General features: G+C 29.7%; 1 protein-coding gene across 1 annotated transcript; it reads left to right on the forward strand.

Annotated features, from left to right (window-relative positions):
* The first annotated feature begins 23330 nt into the window (after positions 1-23330).
* LOC149569899 (LOB domain-containing protein 4-like) lies at positions 23331-25275 on the forward strand. Its single transcript, XM_089822600.1, has 3 exons — positions 23331-23483; positions 23586-23762; positions 24597-25275. Exons 1-3 carry the CDS (start codon positions 23469-23471, stop codon positions 24978-24980), a joined length of 576 nt encoding a protein of 191 aa, XP_089678726.1. The 5' UTR covers positions 23331-23468; the 3' UTR covers positions 24981-25275.
* Positions 25276-26900: the final 1625 nt, after the last annotated feature.

A 26900-nucleotide genomic window follows, 5' to 3' on the forward strand; every position in this document is an offset into this window, starting at 1 on the left:
ATCTTCCAATATCTTTGCAAACCGAAAGCAACAAATACAGAAGATCAACTAGCACCACAAGATCAACTAGCTCCACAAGATAAACCAGCTTTTGTACCTCCTAATGCAATACAAGGAAGTAGAATCCCCAAAGGAGATGTCCTAGACCCCAAAAAAAAACTCACAATAGAATAATAACATAACTTATAGATTTAGATCAATTGTAACACATATTCTCATAAAAGAATCAATAGATTAAAATCTAGCATGCCTAGCTATAAGGCCTTTTGAGTTATGGCCAAATACATTAGCAATAATAATGATTTTGAAAGACCTTGCAAGATCCAAAGCTTAGCTAGCTTAGACCCATAGTCTAGTAGAAACCCCTAAGAGGAATCTAAACTTGTGCTCACAAGTCAGCAAGCAACATTCTTGTTTCCCAAATACACACTTTCTACTAGCTCTATTGAACTTCACTCTTCTCAGCTACTCCATGTTGAACTAAATGACTCAAGACATCACAATACCCTCTACCTATACTAAACCAAGCCACAAGTTTGCCTAATAATTTACATTAAATGAACACTCACATTAAATACACCCTCAAGCCACAAGTCAATATGATAGACTAAATTAAATATCACTTAGGATAAGCCCCAAGTTTATAATGCATAAATAACTCATATGAAAAAATAAAAGCATATGCCAATAGGCATAGGTCCATGTACCATCCAATGATCCAAATCCAAAGCACATGAGCCAAATATTTTGGATCGAAGTTCACAAATATAATCTCTAGTGTCTATCTAGAAAATCAGGAGCACGTTACCAAAATCCACCAAAATGAATCTAACTCCAACATGATTACTCCAAACATTATGTGCAATTAGGAAAAGGTATTCCAATGTCCCTCAGACACATCCTCAACTATGTAAATGATAGGTCTACAAATCCAAACCTAGTGCTCCTACATACAAGATTGTTGACTACCCTAGGATGCTCCTGCATCATTATGTGAAAGGTTCATATCTATTTTTATGTTGTCATTAATGTCAAGCCTAAATTGGTTAGACATTATTCTAGTTTAATAGAGTGCCATATCATTTGATTGATGAAGTGTATTTGAAGAAACTATGAAGATGATGTAAGTGATGATAAGTGTATCATATTCAATGGGCACTTAAATGAGTTAGACTCTGATAGTATAATGGTGATTTTATTGTTTCACATGATTTGATAAAGTATTGAAATCATGTATAAGAAAGTAAGTTTGGCCATTGAATGAATAAGTATAGTATTAATAGAGCTACTTAGTTGTCACCAAGAACCTAATGAAGAAATGAACGATGTGTAGTGTTAACCAAGAAGTTACAGTGTGAACCAAGTCTAGTATTGACTACAGAAGATGTAACATTAACCAAGCATTGAAATGAATAAAAAATTTAATCTTTGGTTGACATTTGATGAAAATGAAGATTCCTCTAGAAGTTTTGAAGATAAGGATGAAGTTAGTTATGAGATCAATGACAAAAGAAATTTAAGGAACATTTGATGAAGGTGATTTGATGATTTGACTCAAAGCACAAATTTCAAGGTGAAGGCACATTAACTATGTGTCTAGATTCAATAAATCTAATTTGGTTGAAGATTAACAATTTTGATTAAGTGGAAAAAATTGGAAGATTCTAGAGGAACAACAAAAGTTTTCATTGATGATAATAAAGTTGAAGAAGGATATTGATAGCCAAAAGGATACCTGAGAAGCACCACATTTTGAAGATTAAGAAAAAGAAGTGCTAAGTGGACATGTGAGTGAGTGGATTAGCTAGAAGGGATCAAAATGAAGAAAGAGGAAAGAGATTGAGTGACACAAAGATCTAAACAAGCATTGTAGTCCCAAATCTAACTGTTCATTTCATTGTTACTCTCCAACCATTGTAGCAAAAAATCTCTTAATTGAGTGGATCTAAAAGTATTATATGTACATAAGTCCATTGTATGGTGACATTTTGTTGAATATTTAGTAAGTCTCTTAGAGCAAGCCACTTTTTAGATATTTCAATGAGTGATTAGGTCTAGATGATCTTTAGTGAAAACCCTATAACAAGGTTAAATTAAGAATGTATATCTAAGCTTTAACAAGGTTGGCTCCTAACAAAGCTTACTTTAGAAGAGTGAAATTTTTGGGTTGCTAGTTCCTAGGTGGGTTTTCCCTTTATAGGGTTTCCATGTTAAATTATTGTGTCAAATTTGTGTTGATGATTATTGTGTTGCATGTTTATTTCATGTTGATTGTTTATTGTAGGAATCACTGAGGAGAAGATCATAGTAGGAATCACCTTTTACCATAAGAGAATACAAGGTCTTAACAAAGCAAGCCCTGGTATCTAGAATATATACAACTGAGGAAGAAGCTTCCCCTTTCAACATGGTTTTTGAGTTACAAAGATTTGAACAAGAAACATTGTCACTTTCCCACCTCCTGCATTTGGATAGGCCTCAAATCCTAATATTGTTGTCATTAAAGGAAAAGCTACCACTGCGAGAGGGAAGAAAAGAGCCACCACTACTCAACCCTACTAGTCCTACACCAAGAATCCCAAAACCATAAAAATCGTTTCTACTAACACTTGAATCTACATGACAACCCTCACAATTTATTGATGGTATCATATTTCAAAGAATCAAGTCTCTCATCCCTTCCAAAGTCCTTGCAACTCCAAAACTATCCTTTCCTACCTATGAAGGGTTTGAATTTCCTTACAACATACTTTCAGCACTTTACATTTCAAGTAGTTATTTTGATCCTTATTTAGGTATTTTATCCCTTTTCATAGAATGGAACCTTAGACAATTCTGAAGAACATAACATATTATTAGTTTTATGCTAGTTGGAGCACATTAGAACATGAGACTATACCTTAGAAATAAAATTTCTAATTAAGTGAAAACATTAGACTTTTTAAAATATACAAGTAGCTCAAAGAATAGAACCCATGTTTAACAAGTTTAATATTTTCAAACAACCATATTCAAATATATTTTCACACAAATCCTAGGATGTAATATTAGAATGAAAAAATTGTTTGAATCGTTATTGATTCAAAGAATTATTTTTAAGTGTGAAACTAATTCTAGTAGGAAAGGCAAGGTTTAGAAATAGATATGAAATAACAAGATTTAGAAGGACCTTTATGTCGAAAATTTAAAGTTGAACTTGTAAGCAGTAAATCTAATTACAAATAATGCAAATTGCATAATGTCAGATTGCTTAAGCATTCTCAATTTATTTTAAATTTACACGAAATTTTCCAAATTTAGCAGAGAAATTAAAGGAATGTCTCTCAAAAGGAATACAACAACATATCTATTTTGGCACTGATCAATACACGTTTACCTATTTACCTGCCATATTGTTGTTCCATTGGGTTGTCATCTTTCCCACCACTGTGTTCTAATGGTTTGCTAGCATTCGTTATCGCCAGCACTCCATTCTCTACGTCGTCTTCTACTTTTTTTAACATAAACAATTACCTCATGTCTTCTTCCCTACTTGGGCCCCTCGAAGAGTCCTTGCTTCTTCCTTTAGCACCACTGCTAAGAATCTGGGAAGCAGCCTTAGGAAAAAGGATGAGAAATAGCATCTTTATGATTGAAGATAGGGCACAAATGAATTTAGTGGTCCACACATCCCCTTCATACAAAAGGAAAAAAGGACGAAAATATTGCTTCAACCAAAATAATGAGAGCCCAACCATGTGATATTAATTCTATTTGTTAATAATGAGCTACGCATTTGACATATTTTTCTCAGTCCCTTCAAGTGAGATGCTCAAATGACTGACTATGTTGTTTTAGTATAATCAGTTCTTGGAATTTCTGAATATTCTATGGTCTATATCTTCCACCTTATGATTAGACATGACAATGTCTTAATCGAACATGGTCTGTAATTCAGTGTCACAGTGCAAACGTAAAAGAAGTATACAATCTCTTCGAATACCCAAACATCTGTCGCTAAACAGCTAAGGAGATATGAAGTGGAGACCATTTATAATCAATCATTTATCGATTGTGTGTAAGTAACCTGAGGTACATCAATTCGTAACTAGAAGACATATGACATGACTGGAAATTTTGCATTAGACGTATAAGAGATTTGATGGGCTTCAAATAACTTGGAGGATCAGACTCTACCTGAGATTAATATTTGATATTTTCTCAACTAAAGTCGTTATAGGAGATGCCTCAATTGGTTCAACTAGCTAAAAGGCTGGCAATTTCACTATCAATGTTCACATATAGGGAGATTTATTGGAGGGACTCAAATTTTCTGGACCACTAGTATAATATTCATCTTTTCTGTGATAATGTAACAGATAAAGGTTGTCAAGAAAGCTACATTTCATTTCGTATTTGAGAAGACACTAGAGAGATTGATTGCAAGTGAACCCGAAGTTTTACTCTCTAATAAATGACTTCACTACATTAACCACAAGTGATCCAATCAAATGTATACAATGCAAACATAATATATACTGAAATGCTATGACATCGAAAAACCGAAATACTGTATCATAACACAAGCAAAGGTTTTGGGTTGAGCATCATGGCTTTATAAAAGTTACATTAAAGACTACAAATTATTAATTAACCTTAATTACATCAAAGACTACAAATTAATATGGGAGTTATTTATTTATCTATTTATTAATTAGATCTTATCTTTGGCAGCTAACAATTGGAACCATTAGATGCATTTTTAATTTTAAATAGACCAATTAGATTTAAAGATTTTCAATGTGATTTATGTTTTCTAAAGTTTTATCATTTTAATCTTTTTTTACAAATTTGAATAATACTATTTATTAAAAAAATTATTGGTTTTGAAAACATAAAGTAATGAAAAAACAAATTCACTCACAAAAATCGAACAAAATTAGACATTAAAACTATAGATGTCAATATAACACCATATGCAATATTTATGAAAGCATTAAATTGGTATTATGAGAGCATTAAATTGGTATTAGTGAGTGCCTTTCATAATTTACCTCTATTACTAATAATAAGCTATTGCTATTGAATACTCTGTATAATACCACAATGCAACTAGTGGACATTTCAATTTGCAGAGTTCTTACTCAAGTAGTTAGAGGATGGTATTGTATCTTGCAGAAATTTGAAATAGGGCATTGGTTTTTGTGAGGCACTTAGTTATCTCAGATGACTAATCTTTTGTTTGATTCACCTCTTTAATCCTTCCCTTGTATAGGATACACCAGTGATTTTGGTTTTGCACAATAAAAATACAATACAATTTTAGTAGAATTATTGACGTTTTGGACAATTTGAAACTAGGTAATATATGGGTTTTTTTGACATGAATTAAAGGAGATACATTGGTTTTGAGGGTTTCATACATATAGGTTCCATAAATATGAAATGGATACTCCTTGTGACAACTTTATTTATGAGCTTCTATACTGATTAATTTGTGGGTGTGACTATCTCATCTTTCAAAATAGAGAAAAATAATTGAGATTTGGCTTCAAAGGTTTTGGAGTTTTTTTTACAAGCCTCTTTGTTCTTGCAAAGAAATATGTAAGAGTTTTCTTGGAAAAATATATCTTCTTAAACATGTGGCTACTAGATCATGATCCAATTTGGATGATATTCTTTTAGATAAGTCATTTGACTCTTTATAGTATCTGAAATTCTCACTATTCAAGGTTGCATATTCTCTTATAGAATAATAAAAAGGGGTTTCCCTTATTTCTTCACTCATTTGTCTTAGACTCCATGGTAATATAGGAAAGCTAGATTTCTTCAAGATTACAAAGATTCTGGAATTTGAACACTCATAATAGCACTGAACTTACCAACTTTAGCTTAGGGAACACTTGAGACCTAGTCTCACTGACTAATTGAGTGCAAGAAATATGAATGCACAATTACTTCAAATAGTTGTACAATTTTGGACTGTCATAGAGATTTATCTTTTGATTTTCTCTCTCATGCTCACTTGAGAACTTTCTCTTTGTCAATGGCCTTGATTATCATAAGCTAACATGTCTTTGTATGTTTTTCATAATATACCTTCCCAAGTGTGTTATATCCCAATAGTTTCCCTAATTCAATTTTTTTCATTAACATGCAGATTCCATTCATCTACACTTTTCCTTGAACTTAAGCTCATAGACTTTGAAGATAAATAAAGGGATTACATTTGCTTGTACATAAAAGATGGGATGAAAAATGTTGCAAGCCCAAAATGCACTTGCCAAATCTATAAAATATTTATTATCACACATTTTTCCAAAAACTTGTTTTGTTAATGTTAGCTTGGTTTTGGGTACTTTTTGTAAGAATTATTTCTTTGATTTTATAACTAACAATCATAGAAATATCATCAAAAATTATGGCCAAGTGGAGATTTTGTATATGCAAATCATTCTTAGGCTAGATGAGATTCACAACTACATTGTTGTTGTATTTTTATTAATATTGGGTTGTAAATATTTATGTAGTCACTATATCAACTAAATTTTAGCCAAGCTAATAAATATTAGGACTATATATTGTTAACACTTTGACTAATCCAACTATTTTTAGGACACCTTAAACTTAAAATCTCTATCTAATAAACATTCAAATGGAGTAATGGAAACACACTCTATGATAATTTTGGATACCCAAATCACCATAATTATTGAGGTGATTATTTAAGTAACAATTTGGCCAAAATTTTGAAGTGGTTAGCATTCATCTATAGTTTAACATAAATTATTCCTAAGAAGCTAAGAATTTTACAAATTATAACTCTACCAAAGAATGTGAAAAAAAACCTTGTTTTGAGTTTATCGCTATTTACTTTTTAGGGCATCTTAGTCACACTATTGGTGTATTAAAATATAATTTCCAATTTATATCCAAGTTGGCAAGAAAATTAGTACAAAATCTCCTAATACTAGACTTTTCACTTCCTACTTCCTTTAATCTCCAAACTAGATGGTGCAATTACCATGGGAGTTTTAGCTTTCAACAACTTAATTACATTATAAGCATACTCATGTTCTATATTAGCTTCAAATGTTATCTTTTCCCTAAAATTCATTCTCTTAATTTTACTCATCTATTTTTCAATTGGTCAAAACATTTATTGCTTGTCCCCTATCATAGATTGATTACCTAGCTTGCTTCTAGCAATAAATTGTGTTGCAAAATAATTTTCTAGCACGAAATGGCTAAAATTGTAAAATTATTTGGATGGAATAATTATAATTGACTTTGTGTTTGGCTTCTTGCAAAAAAAAAAATTTTAACTGATTTATAATCTTTGGTATAACACTAGATTTTACTAGGATGTCTTTGAAGACATGCACAACAACAAAAAAAAATTCCATTTATAATTGGTTATTGGGGTCCTATGGTCCAAATTTTTGGGCCTATTAGAAATTATTTCAATGAGTATATCATTTACTAATGGAAATTGAGTTGATTTATTGTCACAAGCTCAAATGTATTAACAACCTAGTCTCCATATGATGGTAATTTAAGTGTGAATGTGAAGTGTAGTTTTGTGTCAATAATTGCCACAATATGTCTAGCAAGTACATTGATTGCAAGTGAGCCTGAAGATTTACTCTCTAATAGATGACTCCACTACTTAACCACAAGTAATCCAATCAAATGTATACAACGCAAACACAATATATACTAAAATGTTATAACATTGAAAAACCAAAAATACTGTATCATAACATAAGCAAAGGTTTTGGGTTGAGCATCATGGCTTTATAAAAGTTGCATTAAAGACTACAACTTATTAATTAACCTTAATTACATTAAAGACTACAAATAAATATGGGAGTTATTTATTTATTTATTAGGTCTTATCTTTGGCAGGTAACAATTGGAACCATTAGATATATTTTTAATTTTTAATAGACCAATTAGATTTAAAGATTTTCAAGGTGATTTATGTTTTCTAAAGTTCTATCATTTTAATCTTTTTTACAAATTTGAATAATACTATTTATTAAAAAAATTATTGGTTCTAAAAAAATAAAGCAATGAAAAAAAAAATTCACTCATATAAATCAACAAAATCAGACAATAAAACTATAGATATCAATATAACACCATGTGCAATATTTATGAAAGCATTAAATTGGTATTATGAGAGCATTAAATTCATATTAGTGAGTTCCTTTCATATTTTACCTCTATTACTAATAATAAGCTATTTCTATCAAATACTCTATATATTACCACAATGCAACTAGGGGACTTTTCAATTTGCAAAATTCTTACTCAAGTAGTTAGAGGATGGTATTGTATCTTACAGAAATTAGGGCATTGGTCTTTGTGAGGCACTTAGTTATGCTAGATGATTATTCTTTTGTTTGATTCACCTCTTTAATCCCTCCCTTGTATAGGATATACCAATGATTTTGGTTTTGCACAATAAAGATATAATACAATTTCATTAGAATTGTTGAGGTTTTAAACAATCTAAAACTACATAATATATGGGTTTTTTTTATAGGAATTAAAGGAGATGCATTGGTTTTGAAGGTTTTGTACATCTAGATTCAATAAATATGAAATGGGTACTCCTTGCGATAACTTTATTTATAATTTTTTTGAGCTTCTATAATGATTAATTTGTGGGTGTGATTATCTCATCTTTCAAAATAGAGTAAAATAATTGAGATTTGGCTTCAAAGGTTTTGGAGTTTGTTTTACAAGCCTCTTTTTTCTTGCAAAGAAATATGTAAGTGTTTTTTTGGAAAAATCCATCTTAAATATGTGGCTACTAAATCACGATCCTATTTGGATGATATTTTATTAGATAAGTTGTTTATCTCTTTATAGTATCTAAAATTCTCACTATTCAAGGTTTCCTATTCTCTTCTAGAATAATAAAAAAGGGTTTCACTTATTTTTTCATTCATTTGTCTTAGACTCCATGGTAACCTAGAAAAGCTAGATTTCTTCAATATTAAAAAGATTTTGGAATTTGAAAACTCATTATAGCACTGAACTTAATAACTTCAACTCAGTGAACACTTGAGACCTAGTTTCACTGAGTAATTGAGTGCAAGAAATATGAATGCACAATGACTTCAAATAGTTGTATAATTTTGGAATGATATAGAGAATTATCTTTTGATTTTCTTTCTCACACTCACTTTGAGAGCTTTCCCTTTGTTAATGGCCTTGATTGTCATAAGCTAACATGTCTTTGTATATTTTGCATAATATACCTTCTCAAATGTGTTACATTCCAATAGTTTCTCTAATTCAATTTATTTCATTAACATGCAGATTCCATTCATCTGCACTTTACCTTGACCTTAAGTTCATAGGCTTTGAAGATAAATATGGGGATTATATTTGCTTGCACATAAACATGGGATAAAAAATGTTGAAAGCCCAAAATGCACTTGCCAAATCTATAAAATGTTTATTATCACACATTTTGCCAAAAACTTGTTTTGTTAATGTTAGCTTGGTTTTGGGTCCTTTGTGTAAGAATTATTTCTTTGATTTTATAACTGACAATCATAGAAATATCATCAAAAATTGTTGCCAAATGGAGATTTTGTATATCCAAATCATTCTTAGGCAAGATGAGATTCACAACTACATTGTGGTTGTATTTTTATTAATATTGGGTTGTAAATATTTATGTAGTGACTATATCGACTAAGTTTTAGCCAAGCTAATAAATATTAGCACTAGATATTGTTGACACTTTGACTAATCTAGTTATTTTTAGGGTATCTCAAGTGTAAAATCTCTACCTGATAAGCATACAAATGGAATAATGGAAACACACTCAAAGATAATTTTGGATACCCAAATCACCATAATTATTGAGGTGATTATTTAAGTAACACTTTGGCCAAAATTCTAAAGTGATTAGCATTCATGTATAGTTTACCATAAATTATTCCTAAGAAGCTAAGAATTTTACAAATTATAACTTTGCAAAAGAATGTGAAAAAAGACCTTATTTTGAGTTTATCACTATTCAATTTTTAAGGCATCTTAGTTGCACTATTTGTGTATTAAAATATACTTTTTAATTTATATCCAAGTTGGCAAGAAAATTAGTACAAAATCTCTGAATACCAAACATTTTACTTCCTACTTCCTCTAATGCCCAAACTAGATTGCACAATTACCATGGGAGCTTTAGCTTTTGACAACTTAATTGCATTATAAGAAAATTCATGTTCTATATTAACTTCAAATATTATCCTTTCCCTAAAATTCATTCTTGTAATTTTAGTCATTTATTTTTCAATTGTTCAAAACATTTATTGCTTGTCCTTTGTCATAGAGTGATTACTCGGCTTGCTTCTTGCAGTAAATTATGTTGTAGAATAATTTTCTAGCATGAGATGGCTAAAATGGTAAAACTATTCAGATGGAATAATTCTAATTGACTTGTGTTTAGCTTCTTGTGAGAAAAAGGTTTTTTAATTGATTTATAATCTTTGGTATAGCACTAGATTTTACTAGCATGTCTTTGAAGACATGCACAACAACAACAAAAATTCCATTTATAATTGGTTATATAGGGTCCTATGGTCCAAATTTTTGGACCTGTTAGAAATTATTTCAATGAGTATATCATTTACTAATGGAAATTGAGTTGATTTATTTTCACAAGCTCAAATATATTGACAACCTAGTCTCTATATGGTTGTAATTTAGGTGTGAATGTGTAGTGTAGTTTCATGTCAATAATTGCCACACTATGTCTAGCAAGTATTTTTTCTTTTTGAAAAAAATAGTATTTTGTATGTAATAAAGAGAATGTCAAACATTTTTGGATTATTTATTGTCTTAGAAAAATCACTAGAAAAACTGGTCTTTTTAATTATTGCAAACACTCAAGAAAAAGTGTTTGAGGAAGTGTAATTACACAAATTTTAAGCTTTGATCGCTTATGAAAACTGAGGATAATGATAGAAATTTTAGTTTCTACTATTGCTTCCTCAATTTCTTGTCCATTAAAGTATAACAAAAATTTTCCTAGTAATTTTAGATGTTGTTATCATAGTAATAGTTAATATTAGTTGGCATAATATTTATCCTCTTGATTACTACAACAATTCAGAGTGAGAATTCATTGTGAAAGTAGATAAAGAGTTGTTTCCTATATTTTGTTTTAGTAAAGTTGTCCAAGCTTGCAAATGCTTGACTTTGAGCCAAACTCCAATTACATCAATATGATAATTTCATAAACAAACAACCATCCATATCTTTTTCCACTACCTACTTGGTACACTACATGATGAAAAAAGAAATTGAAAAATGGAATAATGACACTTCTACTATACGTGGACATTATTCAAACATATCTCAAGTAGTCTTGTAGCATGTCTTGATTTGGTAAAATCTCCACGTTATATAATCTTCATCTTAGGTCTCATGCTGAATACACCTTAGATTTTTCATGTGGCCTAGTCCAGTTAATTAGGTATCACTTAAAAATCTCTATTATTTCTCTCCCCTAATTTTTAACTTAGTTATTTAAGTTTTTTAGTTTGATTGACAAAATAAAAATATGATAAAATAAAATCAAGTTTTGTCCACTTCCAAATAGGTCATTCCTCAATGAGAACCCACACATGATATCAATTATAGATACAACTTTTTTGAAGTTACATTGTACATTCATTTCAACAATAATACTAGTAACTTCCTCTCATAAGATGGAGCTCAAAAGTATGAAATGTAAAATGAAGCAATAAATTCTTAATCATTGTCACCAAAAGGAAGAGTGCAAAGGGTCCAACTAATGTCATCACCAAAGTAGAAAAATATTTCAGCGACTTCATAAAAAAATATTAAGTTATATACATGTTGAAATATCACAAATTTAATAAAAGAGATTGAAAATAGATTCGAGAGATGAATTCTAGAATTTTTGGTTGTGTTGCATCAAACAATATTTCATACTTTTGTAGCTTGCAAATCCAGCAACATAATTGTTGTCACACTCTTCTAGACTTCTTGTTGATTTATAATTTTAACAAATCCATAAGGGTTCTATTTTCTTTCCATGCAATAGACACCATTTATCCTATGATAGTTCATATTACCATTTTTTATCATATACATTTAGTTGCCTATATTTATGACCAAGAACTCAAAATACTAGGTTATTTTTCTTTTACACTAGTCATAAAGTGATATTCTGTTGGTTCATTAGATCACCCAAGGACAATGGTAGGTATCAATTGTTTGCATCTATGTGCATGTTGCAAAGGAAATACTTCACTTGAGTGGAAATTCGTTGGCCTTTGCTACATTCATAAGGCTGTAAGGCATAGGTAGGGTGTTAGAAAGGTATAAGTATTATATAACTTATTTTTTTTAAAATAAGAAAATAAATCCAAGCTAGGAAGTTATACGAATATAATTAACAAATCATCTTTGCTTTAGAAAATAGAATAAATAACTAATGGATGACAAAAATTAATTTATGATTGTTATTATGATCATAAATATTACAAGATAAGACAAAATTTTCAGAATTAACAAGCCACACACTTTCTGTATATATTTGAGGGTGTCATTAGTTTCTCATACCAGTGTTATAAGTCTAAATGGCTGATTTGGTATTTTTGTGAGTTAAGTAATGTATCTTAGATGGATTTTTATTAAACATATATTTGTTAGAGTGGGATTTTCATTGCACCAAAAGATTGATCTATCAATGCCCAATATAAGTACTCAACTTATAATACACAAGAGGTGGTTAAGCCCTTCTCACAAATCCCAAGGGGAGTGTTGACCATTCTTCTAACAATATCCACCATAGTGTTACTTGAGTGTTTGGGGATTTTTGAACTTGTGGCCAAGCTCTGATACCACTTTTTCAAGTGGGGTCATTGTTGTACCAAAAGATTGATCTATGGATGATTGATATAACCACTCAATGCATAGTACACATGAGGCATTTAAACCCTTCTCATAAATCTTGAGGGGAGCACTGACCATTTTTCCAATAACATTTGTAATATTAGTTTTCATTCTAGACTTGAGTACCATGCATGTCATTGATCAAATAATTGAGTACTTACATTTGTGTCAATTACCTAGTGATGTTATATTTCTTTATTGTTATAACTATCATCACACCACTTAAACATGGTAGTTTCTTCTTTTGTTGAATTGCATCTTATGCCTTTTAAATAATTTCAAAATCATCTCATGATTGTGATAAAATTGTTCAACTTACATAGAGAATAATATTTCTAAAGAGTTCAAATTAGTGCATGGATTATGAAGCTAAACTATTGAAACTTCTAAGCTTATGCAAAAGTCTTCCATTTAATTTGCATCTTCCTCTTTGCTTGTGAGAAGATGAATGTACTATATTTTTCTCTTAGTTGAGAGGTCTACTTTGGTCACCATTAAAACATGTTTATGTTAATACTAGTTCACATTTACTCATGCCTCCTATTGATTATATTTTAAAAAAATTTGAAATATATTTATTTTTAATTTTACACAATAATTACATTTTTCCTCTTTTCTTGTACATTACATTTGATGCATTAATTTCTTCTCTTCCAACTATCCCTTCCTACATAGATATGATAGAGTTTTTGGTCTTCCATTAAACTTCATCAATGTTAATCATTTCAAATTATGAACTACACTAAATAAAACTTGTCACGTAGGAACATAGAAATGACTATGAATTATATTGATTCATAATTTACCATCTATCAAATAAACATAAAGAACTTCTTCTTCTCACAATATTATTTGCTGAAGAATGCTAAGGTTCTGGAAAATTTGTTTCTTATTTTTGGCAGCTAATCCATCTTTATTATGTTTCTAGCTAGAACTATGCATTATGGCACTGATTAGTTCTAAATTGTCTTCTACATTTATAGTAATCTTATCAATTTTAAACTATGATTCAGATACTATTGTTTCTATGGTTGTGGTGGGCTAAAGAGAACTAGATCAAACTTCTAAGAACTAGTCCATCTTCATAGATTAAAAACTCCTTGTGGGATCTATGTATGACTTCATTCAAAACCTCAACTCAAAACCCACCACACTAAAGGCACCAACTTTCACACTTTCAGCCCTTGTTTAATATGACATAATTAATAACTTACTACTTCTATGCCCTTTTAATTAATTTTCTAACTGATATAATTTTTATTTAAAAAACATGTGAGAAAGAAGTGAAATTGACAATTGCATGAAATTCAAAATATTATGATTCATTTTAACTATTATATATTTATATGTTTATTAGATCTATATATTTTTTGCATAAATTTAAATGAATGATTAGTAATTCAAAGATAGATGGATAGATAAATAGATAGACAACAAACAATCACACACACACACACATGTATTCATGTACACCTATATATATATATATATATATATATATATAAGAAGAGATTCTTATTTATGTTTAAAACCTCTTATCAATTCTATTGTAATTATTAATGGATCCTAATAGTAGTGAATGTAAGTTTACTTTATTGTAAAATTTAAATGAAATAAAGTACACGTAGAAAAGATGTTACAACTTTTTTAAAGGCCTACTTACTATTACTACTTAAATATGGTTGAAATTCTTTTAAATCAATTTATTTTGTATATATATTACAATCAATGCAATCTAAGGCAATACATATTTTTCGAGATGTAAATTTGTAGTTCAAATTGATGCACCACTAAGGGCCCATTTGGTTGCTGGAATATAAATTAAGCATTGGCATTCAGAATGCTGGCTTTGGGATTCTGGATTTTGGAATCCAGATTATGATTAGGGAATCCAATTTGGGACTGTTTGGTTGACCAAGAATTCATTGTGAGAATACAGATTTCCTCTGTTTGTTTGCACATTTTGGAATTGGAATACTAGCCAAAATAACATGCAAAATATTATCATCTAGCTGTAGCATTATCATCATGCAAAAAAATTCAATACTTATTTGGTTTGTTGAAGTCCAAATTTTTTTAACAAGTATAAAAAGATTAAGTATGTTGAAAGTAAAAATTATCATAATAGATGAGGATGAGATTGTACTAATGGATACTAAAACTTTTATGACTCCTATTCTATAAAAAAAAATACCATTGATTATAATTCACATAATTACTAATATGAAATATGTATATTGTTCAAGTCTCGTTGAATGAATCCGAATCACAAGAATTGATGAAATAAGAGTAAAAAACATCCCATTTAAAAAAAGAAAATTGTAGAGATCCAATAAAAAATTCGATCATCACAGCATTCAAACTCACAAGTGCAAAGTCTAAATGTTTATATTAAAATTTTACAAAATCTTACCTAGAAACACTTTTATGCCAAAAAAAATCAATAAAGTAGATTTTTTTTGTCCTGCATACGATTCATTTAATTGAGAAACAATGTATGTGAAAAAGTTATTTCACCAAACTTTTTTGCAGTAACTACTATGGTGTATCAGGTAGAAAGAGCTTGATAAATTACTCAACAATGGCAAATAAATGAGCAAGCAATACCAAAAAATTTCCCCCCCATTTAAAAAAATTAAATTTCAAAAATTTGTTCAAAAATAGGTGCCCCCAAATGGGCATCCGGATTTCAAACCCAATTAAATTTTACTTTAGTTGAAATCTTCATTTTCAAAAAAAAGGATTTAAAATTGGAATTAAAATGGGAATTCCAAATAACAAGTAATTTGAAAGAATTTGGAATTCTTATTTTGGGGGTTAAATGGATACCGGATTCTACTTTTTCCCAATTCCAATTCTGATTGCGCGGACCCAAACAATAAATTAGATTTTTTTTAGAATTCTGAATGCTAATTCCATTCTAATTCCAGCTATCAAACGGAACCTAAGAGTGTAAGTAATACTTGTTTATAAAGCCTAATATAATAGTTCTTAATGAAAATCATAATTTATTATATATTTTTGACATTATGATAAGATTTGAATTAATAAATAAATAATTAGTTCTCCATTAAGAAAGTAGTTTTTAGGTTAAATCTCAATTATTATTATAGAAATACAAGAATTATAAATGTAATAAATATCAAAATAGAATAAAATGGAGATATTTAAGAGTAAATACAAACAAGATATTGCTAATTTTTGCATGACTATTTTTTTTTTGGTTCAGATTTAATGGTGATTATATTTCTTTCATTAGATTTGTATTCATATTTTGATCATTTTTTAATTTTCAAACATCTTTAAGTGACACATCTTATTTTTAAAAGTAGAAAAGAAAAATCGTTGCATATTGTATATTCCTATGTAGACCACCCATGTTCGTAAGATTTTCTACGGTCTCTTTTTAAGTGCGATGATTTTCTTTTAGGTTGGAGTTCAAATGTTTGTTTTCAGTCGCAAGCCCCTAACATGTCATACATGTGGCATGTCCACATAACTATGAAGAGAGCAAGGCGAGTTTCTCTTGCTAGATATTTCACTGTAGTGATGCGCTTCGTGGACCTTTTGCGAGAAACGTTGTTATGCCAAGTGAGGAGTGAGCAATGATGGAAGATATTAGTGCTCAATTCTCATATAGGATGTATTTCAAGTGGATTAGTGTGATTGTGCAACAACGTGTTAATGATAACTCTAACAACCATCGCAATGATTTTCCCAAGGGTGATTCATTTCACAAGAAAGGATTTTCATTTTGGGGACTAATTTCTAGTGCGATGGAGTTACAAGGGGGAGCGTTTCTTGTTAAAAGAGTTGGCTTCTTAGTCCTTAAAAATATTGATAATTTTACCAAATAGATATTTTGTTTCCGATATAATTCTAGGATATCATGTTTGCAATCTTTATAACCTGAATACTAGTTAAAATTGAAGTTTGATTGTGCTTGGTCGAGCCTTTTAAGTTTTAATTGATATTGAATTTACCTAATTCGATGCAAATTTAAATAGGATCATCTTATAATTCTTTAGCCTTTTTTGTGTTATGTTGTCTTCAATGATATACCATTTTTGAAATAACTTTCTCAATCGAATGTAGTTGAAGGATAAAAGTGGTTTACATATGTGATGTTATCGAAAATAAATAGATGAATATGCATTTTAAAAGAAAATTTTGTTTCTTATCTTTTATAAGTGCACCAATAAGATAATATTAATGTTATAATATGTGTACTAGATTTGGTTACTACATTCTCTCTTCACAAATGAAGGGATTTTGGTATAATACACCAAATTATGGGACAATTTTACATTCTAATATTATGGTTTTGTCTTCTCATTTATGAGAGATTTTGAGTTCAATGGTGAAATAATCCGGTACATCACCTTACATTTAGTTTGGTTTCAATGTTCTTTTCTTTCCACAACCCATGTTTATGTAGAGCCATCTCCCCTATCTTAAATATTGTTTTTAGTGTTAGCATTTAGGTCCCACAACATTCAAACTTTTCCTAAGGCCTTCTACAATTCTGAAGCATAAATTTTAGGATCAACACATACATTTAAACATAATAGCCCATTTTAGGAAGCTAGTTAGTGATAATAATTTTTTTAATTGGATGGACTAGTGAGTTTTATTGGTATTTAGGTCATTATCTTTAAAATAGTTTTTTTTTAAATGTAGTAATAAGTCAAATAACTACATCTAGCTCTAGTCATTTTCATATGTCATAGATTTTTGAAGCATATAGATAGATAAATCACTTTCTCACTAGTTAAAATAGATTCATGTAGCTATAAAGAGATCTATTTTAGAAAAAGATATAATTATTCTTTTTTATTAGTACAAAATTCTCATGTTCACTAAGTTCTATATATATATATATATATATATGAGAGAGAGAAAAACTAAAAAAGATAGTCCACTCATCACTATATGTTTAGTTAGATAACATACTCCCTTAAAGGAATGTGAAAAATTGTGCCTACTCATGTCCTTCAAAAGCCAATAAGATTTCCTTGATAAAATTTAAAGATTATTTATATTTAAAAATAGTTTTTGATCATCATAATTATGTTATATATAAAAGACTAAATATATTAATATAATTGTTAATTACATTACTCTTGATATGCGCTTCATATAAAAAACTTTAGTCCACAATTCAATACTAAACTCAATAATAGAGTAAAAATATAATTAGAGAAATAATTTCACTGAAATGTGGACTATAACCTTAATGACTATGGGGAAGTAAACTATCTATAGGGACATTGAATTGGAGAATTGACTTCTTTAATTATTTTGTAATAAAATTATATTCTAGTGTTATGTAGAATACAATTATAAATTTGATTTTTTTTCTCTTACATCATTGATGTTAAGAATTCAATATAGTTGATTATCAATTCATTGAAAATATCTATTTTTATATTTAAAAATTTTACTTCGATGCTTTTCAATTTAATGAATTATTATATTTAAAATATTGTTAATTTGTATAGTATCTCTAAACAACACTATAAATAATAATAATTGCATATTCCATCATTATTTATAAATCAATCTAATTCAAATAAATGTAAATTAGTGTGAATAAAATTTCACATGTTGACCAACTTTTATGTTTATTCAAAAGTAAATTGTACTTTTCATAAATTTCATTACATATCTTGTATCATTAATGTTAAAAACTAGATATAAATAGTTTCAATCCATCAAAATTCCATATTCTTATCTAACTGATTTGGCTTAATGCATTTCTATATATATATATATGCTTGTTATTTGTGATGCCATCCCTAAAACATCTGTAAATACACCATACATGATAATAATTTGCATATTGAATAATTATTTATTGACAAATCTATTCAAATCAAAATGAATGAAATTTCACATGCTTACCAACTGCTATATTGACATTAATTGACATATCGAAGTGGCAAACAAGTGCCAAGGTTGCTTGTTGAGGTTGTACAAAATGTGGAAGGAAATGGTTGGATGGGTCTATTTGTCGGCAATTTTGGTAGAATAGTTTACACGACTGAGATTGCAAGGAAATTACATTTCTGTTGCAGTGACAATTGTTGCTTACTATGACCTCAGTTAAGCGAGTGATGCATCTGTCTACAAACCATACGAGCATTCAAGTTGAATGAACAGACGAAATGATAAAGACGGACCACCCGTTGTGACAAATAAGTATGTTGGCGTTCTTCAAATGTTTGGACACCATGGATTATATCAGTCTTCCTTCAATTCTCACGTAGAAAGTAACACCCTCATAAAGAGACAAGGCCATGGGAAATCAAGCTTTTATCGTCTTCTAATGTCGCTTCAAACCGATCTGGCAACCTTTACTGAGTCCCCAGTTAAGGTCCACGTCTGGCCTGAACCTTTATGTTGTTCAACGATCAAACCAACCGAAGAAAACTTCTCACTCATGTGATAATGGAAGATGTATTTAAAATCTAGTAGGTGAAGGCAAAAATGTATTTGAAATTTGCTAGTTATCTCAATAAATGCTTTTCGAGGACAGGCCATGTAGAGTACTTTGACAATATCATTACTTTATTTTGGGCTCTAAAGTGTGAATTATCCTTACCTATACACACCTTATGTTTAAATTTGTTTTAGATAACAACATAAATGAGTAATGAATTTTTAATGTGCTTACACTAAAATGGTAGACATATAGAGGATCCCAATTCTGTAAGTGTGAAGAAAGTAATTCTCATAAGTGTAACTAAAAAAATTGCATACAATCAAATCTATAATGAGATCAAATAATGTTATCATTTTTATAAATCTTGAACATTTGCACAAAACATTCAGCCTGGTATATGAAAATAACATCAACTTCAAACTTACCCCAGCTTTCCTTGTCTAATGAGAAATTAAATACTTGTAAATATTTTGTCTCATTTATTATTATAGTTAATTAAAGAAACTATTCCTTATTAAAAACAAATTCAAAAAAATTGTCATTTAAACAAAGAAAAAAATATACTCCAATTTTTTTCCTATAAAAGTGAAGACCTTTCCAACAAAAAATTTTCAAAACTCTTATTATAAGATAATTGAATGACTTAAACGTCGCACACTAATGCTTGATTTCTACACTAAAAGTCTTAAATAGTCAATATTCACTTTGTTTAAGCTTAATTTTTCTCTTAGATTAGAATATTTAAGAGTGACCAAAGATAACACCTTGTTTTTAAATAGTTTAGTCCATATATTAATTAAAAATTTAAGAAAGTAAAAAATTGACATTGATAATATGTTTTCTTCATATTAAATAATGAAAAAATCAATTATATTCTTACAACATAATTGCCAACAAAATATCTTCAATGTCTTATATATTGACCTTCTACCTATGTCATATTAATCCACCAATTACTTAAGAAATGAAAATTGATAAGGGCCAAAAGTAACATTTGTAAATTGGCTATTTGAAAAATGAGCTACATGGTCAATTATACAATACATTTAAGAAACTATATAGGGTTTACACATGTATATGTAGATGTGTATGTCTTAACAAATATATGTGCACATCTATATATTTATTTACATGCTTTTTTTCACTAAAATTTATCTTGAAATTTCTTTTATAAAATAATAACAAATATTCTAAGATGTAATGTGTAAATGTCTAATATATATTTTTCAAATACCTTATTAATTATTATATATGTGAAAGGTTGAAAGCTACAAATCTTCATATCTGGAAGTTTATCTTGAGCCAAAATAATAATAATAATATTTAATCTAGGAAATCAAACACCTAGATCATTGTATCTTTGTATGATGTACATGTGCATTAGAATTTATTTTCAATATGTATTTTAAATTATTTTTTACAAATATTATTATTTTAAAATGATTTGCACATTTACAACTTTATAATACATTGAGTTTCATGATTAAATGCATAAAATCATATTAAATATGTAGTTACAAGTCTGATATTATTTTTAAAAAAATTGTTCGAGGAAGAACTCAACTAGAAATGACCAAATATTTTCTAGACCTACACTATTTATTATGATGCATATAAATTCTTCACTTATTTAAAAATGATGGACCAAAGATGCTACAATAAGTTTCTAGTGGCTTAAGACTTGAATAACATGGTTCCCTCTATGTGTAGGACTTCAATTTATGCAAGGCCACCTTATTGAACATTTAAAATTACTGACTAAATAGTTTTCTATAAGGGGCATCAAATTTTCTCTTAATGTAAATGTACATGATCTGATATTGGCCAAATAACATGGAAAAATATTTTAAAAGGGAAGATAAATAGTTTATTTTGACTAGATTATTCTTAAAATATTTTTTGTCACAATTTAGTTTTCTATAAGGGGCATCAAATTTTCTCTTAATGTAAATGTACATGATCTGATATTGGCCGAATAACATGGAAAAATATTTTAAAAGGGAAGATAAATAGTTTATTTTGACTAGATTATTCTTAAAATATTTTTTGTCACAATTTTATCGCTATCTAATTGAAAAAATATTATAAGAGAAATGATTTCATTAAAATATAAACTAAGCTTACTGACTTCAAATAAAATAGAACATAGTATAAATTGGTAAGACTTTTCATTAATTAATTTAAAATCAAATTTTACTGTAATGGGAAGTACATTTTGGTTTATATAAGTTTTGTCTATACTTTTACGTCACCAATATTTAAGGATTAATTATTCATTATTGTCAATTCAGTTTTTTAAAATGCGACCTCATTTATTTCCAATAAAAAATCATATGAGTTGATAGTTTTGAAATCAACATGTTACTATATATTTGAATAATTCTTTATTTAAATGACATCTCTCAATACATCATGTATTACATAAATCATGTATTTTAATTTTTTTTAATCTAGATAAATATATTCAAGTTAATATGAAGAAAAGTGAAAATGCTACCCAACTACTGCCTTTAGATGAATGGACATATAGAAGAGACAAACAAATACCAAGTTGAGGTTGTCTTCACATGAATGGACATATGAAAGAGGCGAACAAATACCAAGGTGGTTAGTTGAGGTTGTATAAAAGAGACAAAAAAAAATGGTTGAATGATTGTATATGTCAAGAATATTGGTATATTAGCATCTACCACACAATCCTTAAGTTTGAATACTTTCAACACATGTTTCATAAGAGGAGCTCATATAGAAGTCATTAAAAGAACTTGCAATTCTTTTTACGGAGTTAGCTCATATTTAAAAAACATAAACATTTTAATCTTACATCATTATGTTAAATATAAAAGCTATAAGAAAAAGTATGTTTGTAATAAATAATATAATAACCTAAAATAATTACACAAATAAAAAGTAGAATAATTCATTACAATTAAAAAAATCCTCCTAAATTTAATAAACTATTATTAGATAGTATAGTGATATATGCTAAATCTATATCTATCATCCATTTTTCTATGATCCTACTGATCCGTTTTTCTATGAGTTGAATAGAAAAATGCCCAATCAACCAAATTTCTACTAATGCCACATAGAGGCACCAGCCCCTAGTTACTTTTACACATTCCGATTAACTGGTTAGTTTTACATATCTGAATTTGTGTTCCTTTCTGTTCTCCCAAAAGGCAGCATAGGTACATTAAAAAAAACAGGACGCAACTTTTCTGTGCAATATAAGCGAACAGGAATTATAGAGGCACCTTTGCAACATCATCCCTTTGACTAATCAAGATGCTTCAAACAGCGGATGATGACGGAAAGCTAACAAATCAATGAATCCATATGCGTTTCAAACTTTGCCAAATTCTGTCACACTTTCTAAGGGCCAAAAGTCCTTTTGACATATTCCGAACGCGTGAACCCCAAATTTTCATCATTCTCTATCACAATACGATTCTAAGATGGGGAGCGTTTCGTTTTGTATCGTATTTTAATACCAAGTAGATAAGCTCATGGGACAGCTGGACTACCCTTTCACAATGGACGTCCAGCTAAAATGCACAATTTATATATTGTCAAATATGGGACCCAATTTTTTATTGCTTTTTCCTGCCTTACTCCATCTACGCGTTTTCATTTCATGCTTTTCCACACGGTCTGATTCTGACGGTTTATGTATGTCACTTAGTACTGCTTTGAGCTTCGGATAAGTGAGAATGGGTGGCCAGACTGAAGCGGCTAGCCTGTAATTGCAATCATTAATCTGGACTAGCTATATAATCATTTTTATTGAATATCCCCCCAATTCGATCTAATCTTCCTGCTGCACCCTTTCAGATTGCAGTTCATACACATAACGCGTTTGGGAGTCGATCTGTGGACAAAACTTTTTAGTAGACGACACCTACTAGAATTTTCTTTCTCCAAGTGTCAACATCAAAGTGGTCTTAGGTCTTGTTAGCCACCGTACTATTGTTGAATGTGCATCCCTTGGAACGGCTTATATAAACATTCACTAGCGGTCTTCAATGGACTTAAATCACTGCTCTCAGCCAGTGTAGTGTAGACCAGTCCGCTTAGAAATCATCAAGACTGTTTAATGGAAACTGGAAAGGTAAGCTTTAGGCATTGGATAGAAAGCATTGTCAATTCTAGCTGGGTCTTCGTTTGTTTACACTTTTACTTCGACCCATAATTTTGTTTTAAAAAATTTCAGATGAAGTGCAGTCCAAATGGAAAGGCATCGTCATTTCCGTGTGCAGCGTGTAAAATCCTGAGAAGAAGATGTGGGGAGAATTGTGTTTTCGCTCCCTACTTTCCTCCAGACAACCCTCAAAAATTTACTACTGCCCATCGTGTGTTTGGAGCAAGCAACATTATAAAAATGCTTCAGGTTAAATCAAATTTTCATTTACATTCGTCACTCAATCTTGTATGTAGAATCTCTTGTGTTTAAGTCTCAATTAATGCTTGGATAATATTCTGGCAACGATCATCAGAAGAATAAAATATAGTACAATAGAAGGAAGAAATATTATATACTCGTTACTAATATTAAAGTTTGATATATACACAATGTCTATCTATTAGATGCACACTATCTTGTGCATGGGCTGATTATTTTTTTCCGTAGCTTAGAACAATTTTTCATTCTGCATTCTTGGTCAATCTTATCTATGTATTCTAATGATAATAGTTAATAATCAGTATTTCGTTTCGTATCACTCTCTGGAACACTTGCATTGATTGCTATGTCAAAATTTGTTGCATGTAGTCCACTCTATTAGAATTGTAGAATAATTTCATCTGCATGATCTCTTCTTTTTAATGGTTGCATCAAATTTTCATTTAGTCTTCACTGATCAATGTTGGTTTTAAGTTCAATTCTGTTAAACTTAACATTGATCATTCAAACAACATTCTGTGATTCATCGTCAATAAGAGGGAAGCCTTAAAAAAACGAAAGAAATTTAATGTTTTTGTTACATTATGTCAAATATTGTTGCATGTACTTTGTGTCTCCTTGATTAAATGAAATTTAATGTGTTTGTTGTTATGTCAAATATTGTTGCATGTACTTGTGTTTCCTTGCTTAAACATCACACATTAAGACTGATTTTTAGACCAAACATGTTAAATATGTTAAATATTCAAAACTTAATAACTTTTTTCAGATTCAATTTTGGAAAAAATATGCTCTAATGTGAAGAGTGGTTATTTGTTGCAGGATCTTCCGATTGAACGAAGGGCTGATGCTGTGAGTAGTATGGTGTATGAAGCAAATGCAAGGTTGAGAGATCCAGTATATGGGTGTGCAGGAACTATACACCAACTGCAGAACCAAATGTCACAACTACAATCTCAATTGGCAACAACACAAGCGGAGCTTCTCAACATGCGTTTGCAGCAAGCAAATCTTATATCTTTTGTATCCCTTCTCTGCAGTTCCCCTAAGGAAGAGGAGCCCTTCTCCTCACTTGAAACTGAAACTGAGCCAGAGCAAAGTGACAAAAATGTAGACATTCCCAAGGATGTATTTCAAGATCAGAACAATGATACATTTTCAAGTGGGTTGGATCCATTAATGATGTGGGAACCATTGTGGATATAGGTCCGAATGCTCTCCTTCCTTTCAAACAAAGCGCAAGCTGTGTACCAGTGGAGTAGTCAGAAAAGCTACGTAATCTCCTTGTTTTGCCATGTAAATTCGGCATTATCTATGTACTAACATCTTCCTAGTCTTAACGGTGTTCCATCTTATTGTTGTTCACCAAGTAACGCTTATAGCTCTGATAAATTGTTCTAAAGAACCGAAGTATTAACATAAATCATCTCTAAGAGATATTATATTGTTACACTTTATAATATACTATTATGAACCTTCTTTTCTTTCTCTTTCCATTAAACATTTATGTCTCCAATCTAATTTCCCATTGTCTTTTTCTTCCTTTTCCATTCAAACGTTTATGTTTGCAATCTAATATTTTCTTTTTCTTCTGAAAGTGAACGTTCAGAGAGAAAAAGGAGAAATAAATTGAATATTACAAAATATTTTAATAAAAATTCTTATCGTTTATAAAGACTTTTTCAAATCTTATCAGTTCAATATTAGATTCCCACTGGTGGCTGAGTTCAATTCTTTATAAGAATATCTAAAGTGAAGTTTGAAATTGTTACTCTCGTTCTTGATAATTAATGATTTCAAAGTTTTAAACTATTATTTTTAATAAATATCTATTAAAAAACATATATTAATGTGATATCTAGTGATTATTTATAATCAATGTTCAATTTGAAAACAATTTCACCATCATTAACCTTGTTATCACCATTACTAGAAGGTGTAAATTTTCCTTTGAAAGATACCATTAGCAATACCGATTCTACGTGGTTTAAACTCAAAACTGTCGGGATGTAATGATAAAATTCTGTTACCATTCTCAGCCTATCTCGATAGTTTTCATGCGCTGTGAGAAAAAAGGAAAGAGAGAAGGATCAGTAAAGTCTTGCTGTTATCATTGTCGTCTCATTTTCGCAAACGTTTTGTACTTCCTGAGTTGGTAGTAAAGTCTAATGATTTTACTATATTCTCCAAACCAATTTGACAAAGTTTAACTAGAAAAAATAGTTTATTGATATTATTTAAACGTACTAGGAATCCAATGGAAACAACGTACAGTTGACATTAGTGAGGGTAAGACGAAATGGAGCCCATGAATTAGTTGGAAATGGTACCAACCAGATGTTAGTCTTCCTCTACTGCCTACACAATGAGCCGTAGCCCTAGTCATGCTTTTTAATAAATAAAATTCTCTTCCCACCCATTTGTTCAAATTGCTGGGCCGACAGCGTCTCAGGGCATATCGGAGAGCCCGTACATTCTTTTTACTTGTGTATTTAATTCTGAGAGCGAATGTCAAGCCTTTTTAAGCAGACCTCCGTTCTTTATATTACTAGTCAAAATATTGTTGTGAAGCATTAAGAAAAAGCAAGAGTAATGTCAAAACATATCAGTAGTGCACTGAATATTTTAATGTTTAATGAGTGAAAGAATTTGAAAGTGTATCGGATATATATATATTTTTTAATAGATGAGTGAGGTTAATCATTAGTAGTGTAACGTGAAAGTGTTTCGCAGTTTTTCTCTTTTGTAAAGATATATGAGAGTTTTAAATGTTCATATACAAAGTTTACTTTTGGAAGGATAAAGATAGAAATCAATACAGATTACCAAACTATGTCAGAAAATCAGGGTTATGTAAACTTGATGTGCAATTTTTAACTTGTTATGAACTATCTCTCAAAAATTTGAAAGAAAAGAATCTCTAAGAAATTGAATTTAGTTTCTAAAGTACTAGGTCTTAACTAAAATAAAATAAAATTAATTAATCAAAATTTTGAATTTTAATGTGATAATACAAAAACTTAAGGACAAAAATAAGAAATAATGTATGTCTAACCACTTTAATCAAAATCAAATGATAATATTTTTTAATAACATTCTGGATATAAGAAGTAGACTCATGCCCAA

The sequence above is a fragment of the Cupressus sempervirens genome, chromosome 3 (genome assembly GCF_028749045.1).
Source record: "Cupressus sempervirens isolate cs-2001-9-10 chromosome 3, ASM2874904v1, whole genome shotgun sequence".
NCBI lineage: Eukaryota > Viridiplantae > Streptophyta > Pinopsida > Cupressales > Cupressaceae > Cupressus > Cupressus sempervirens.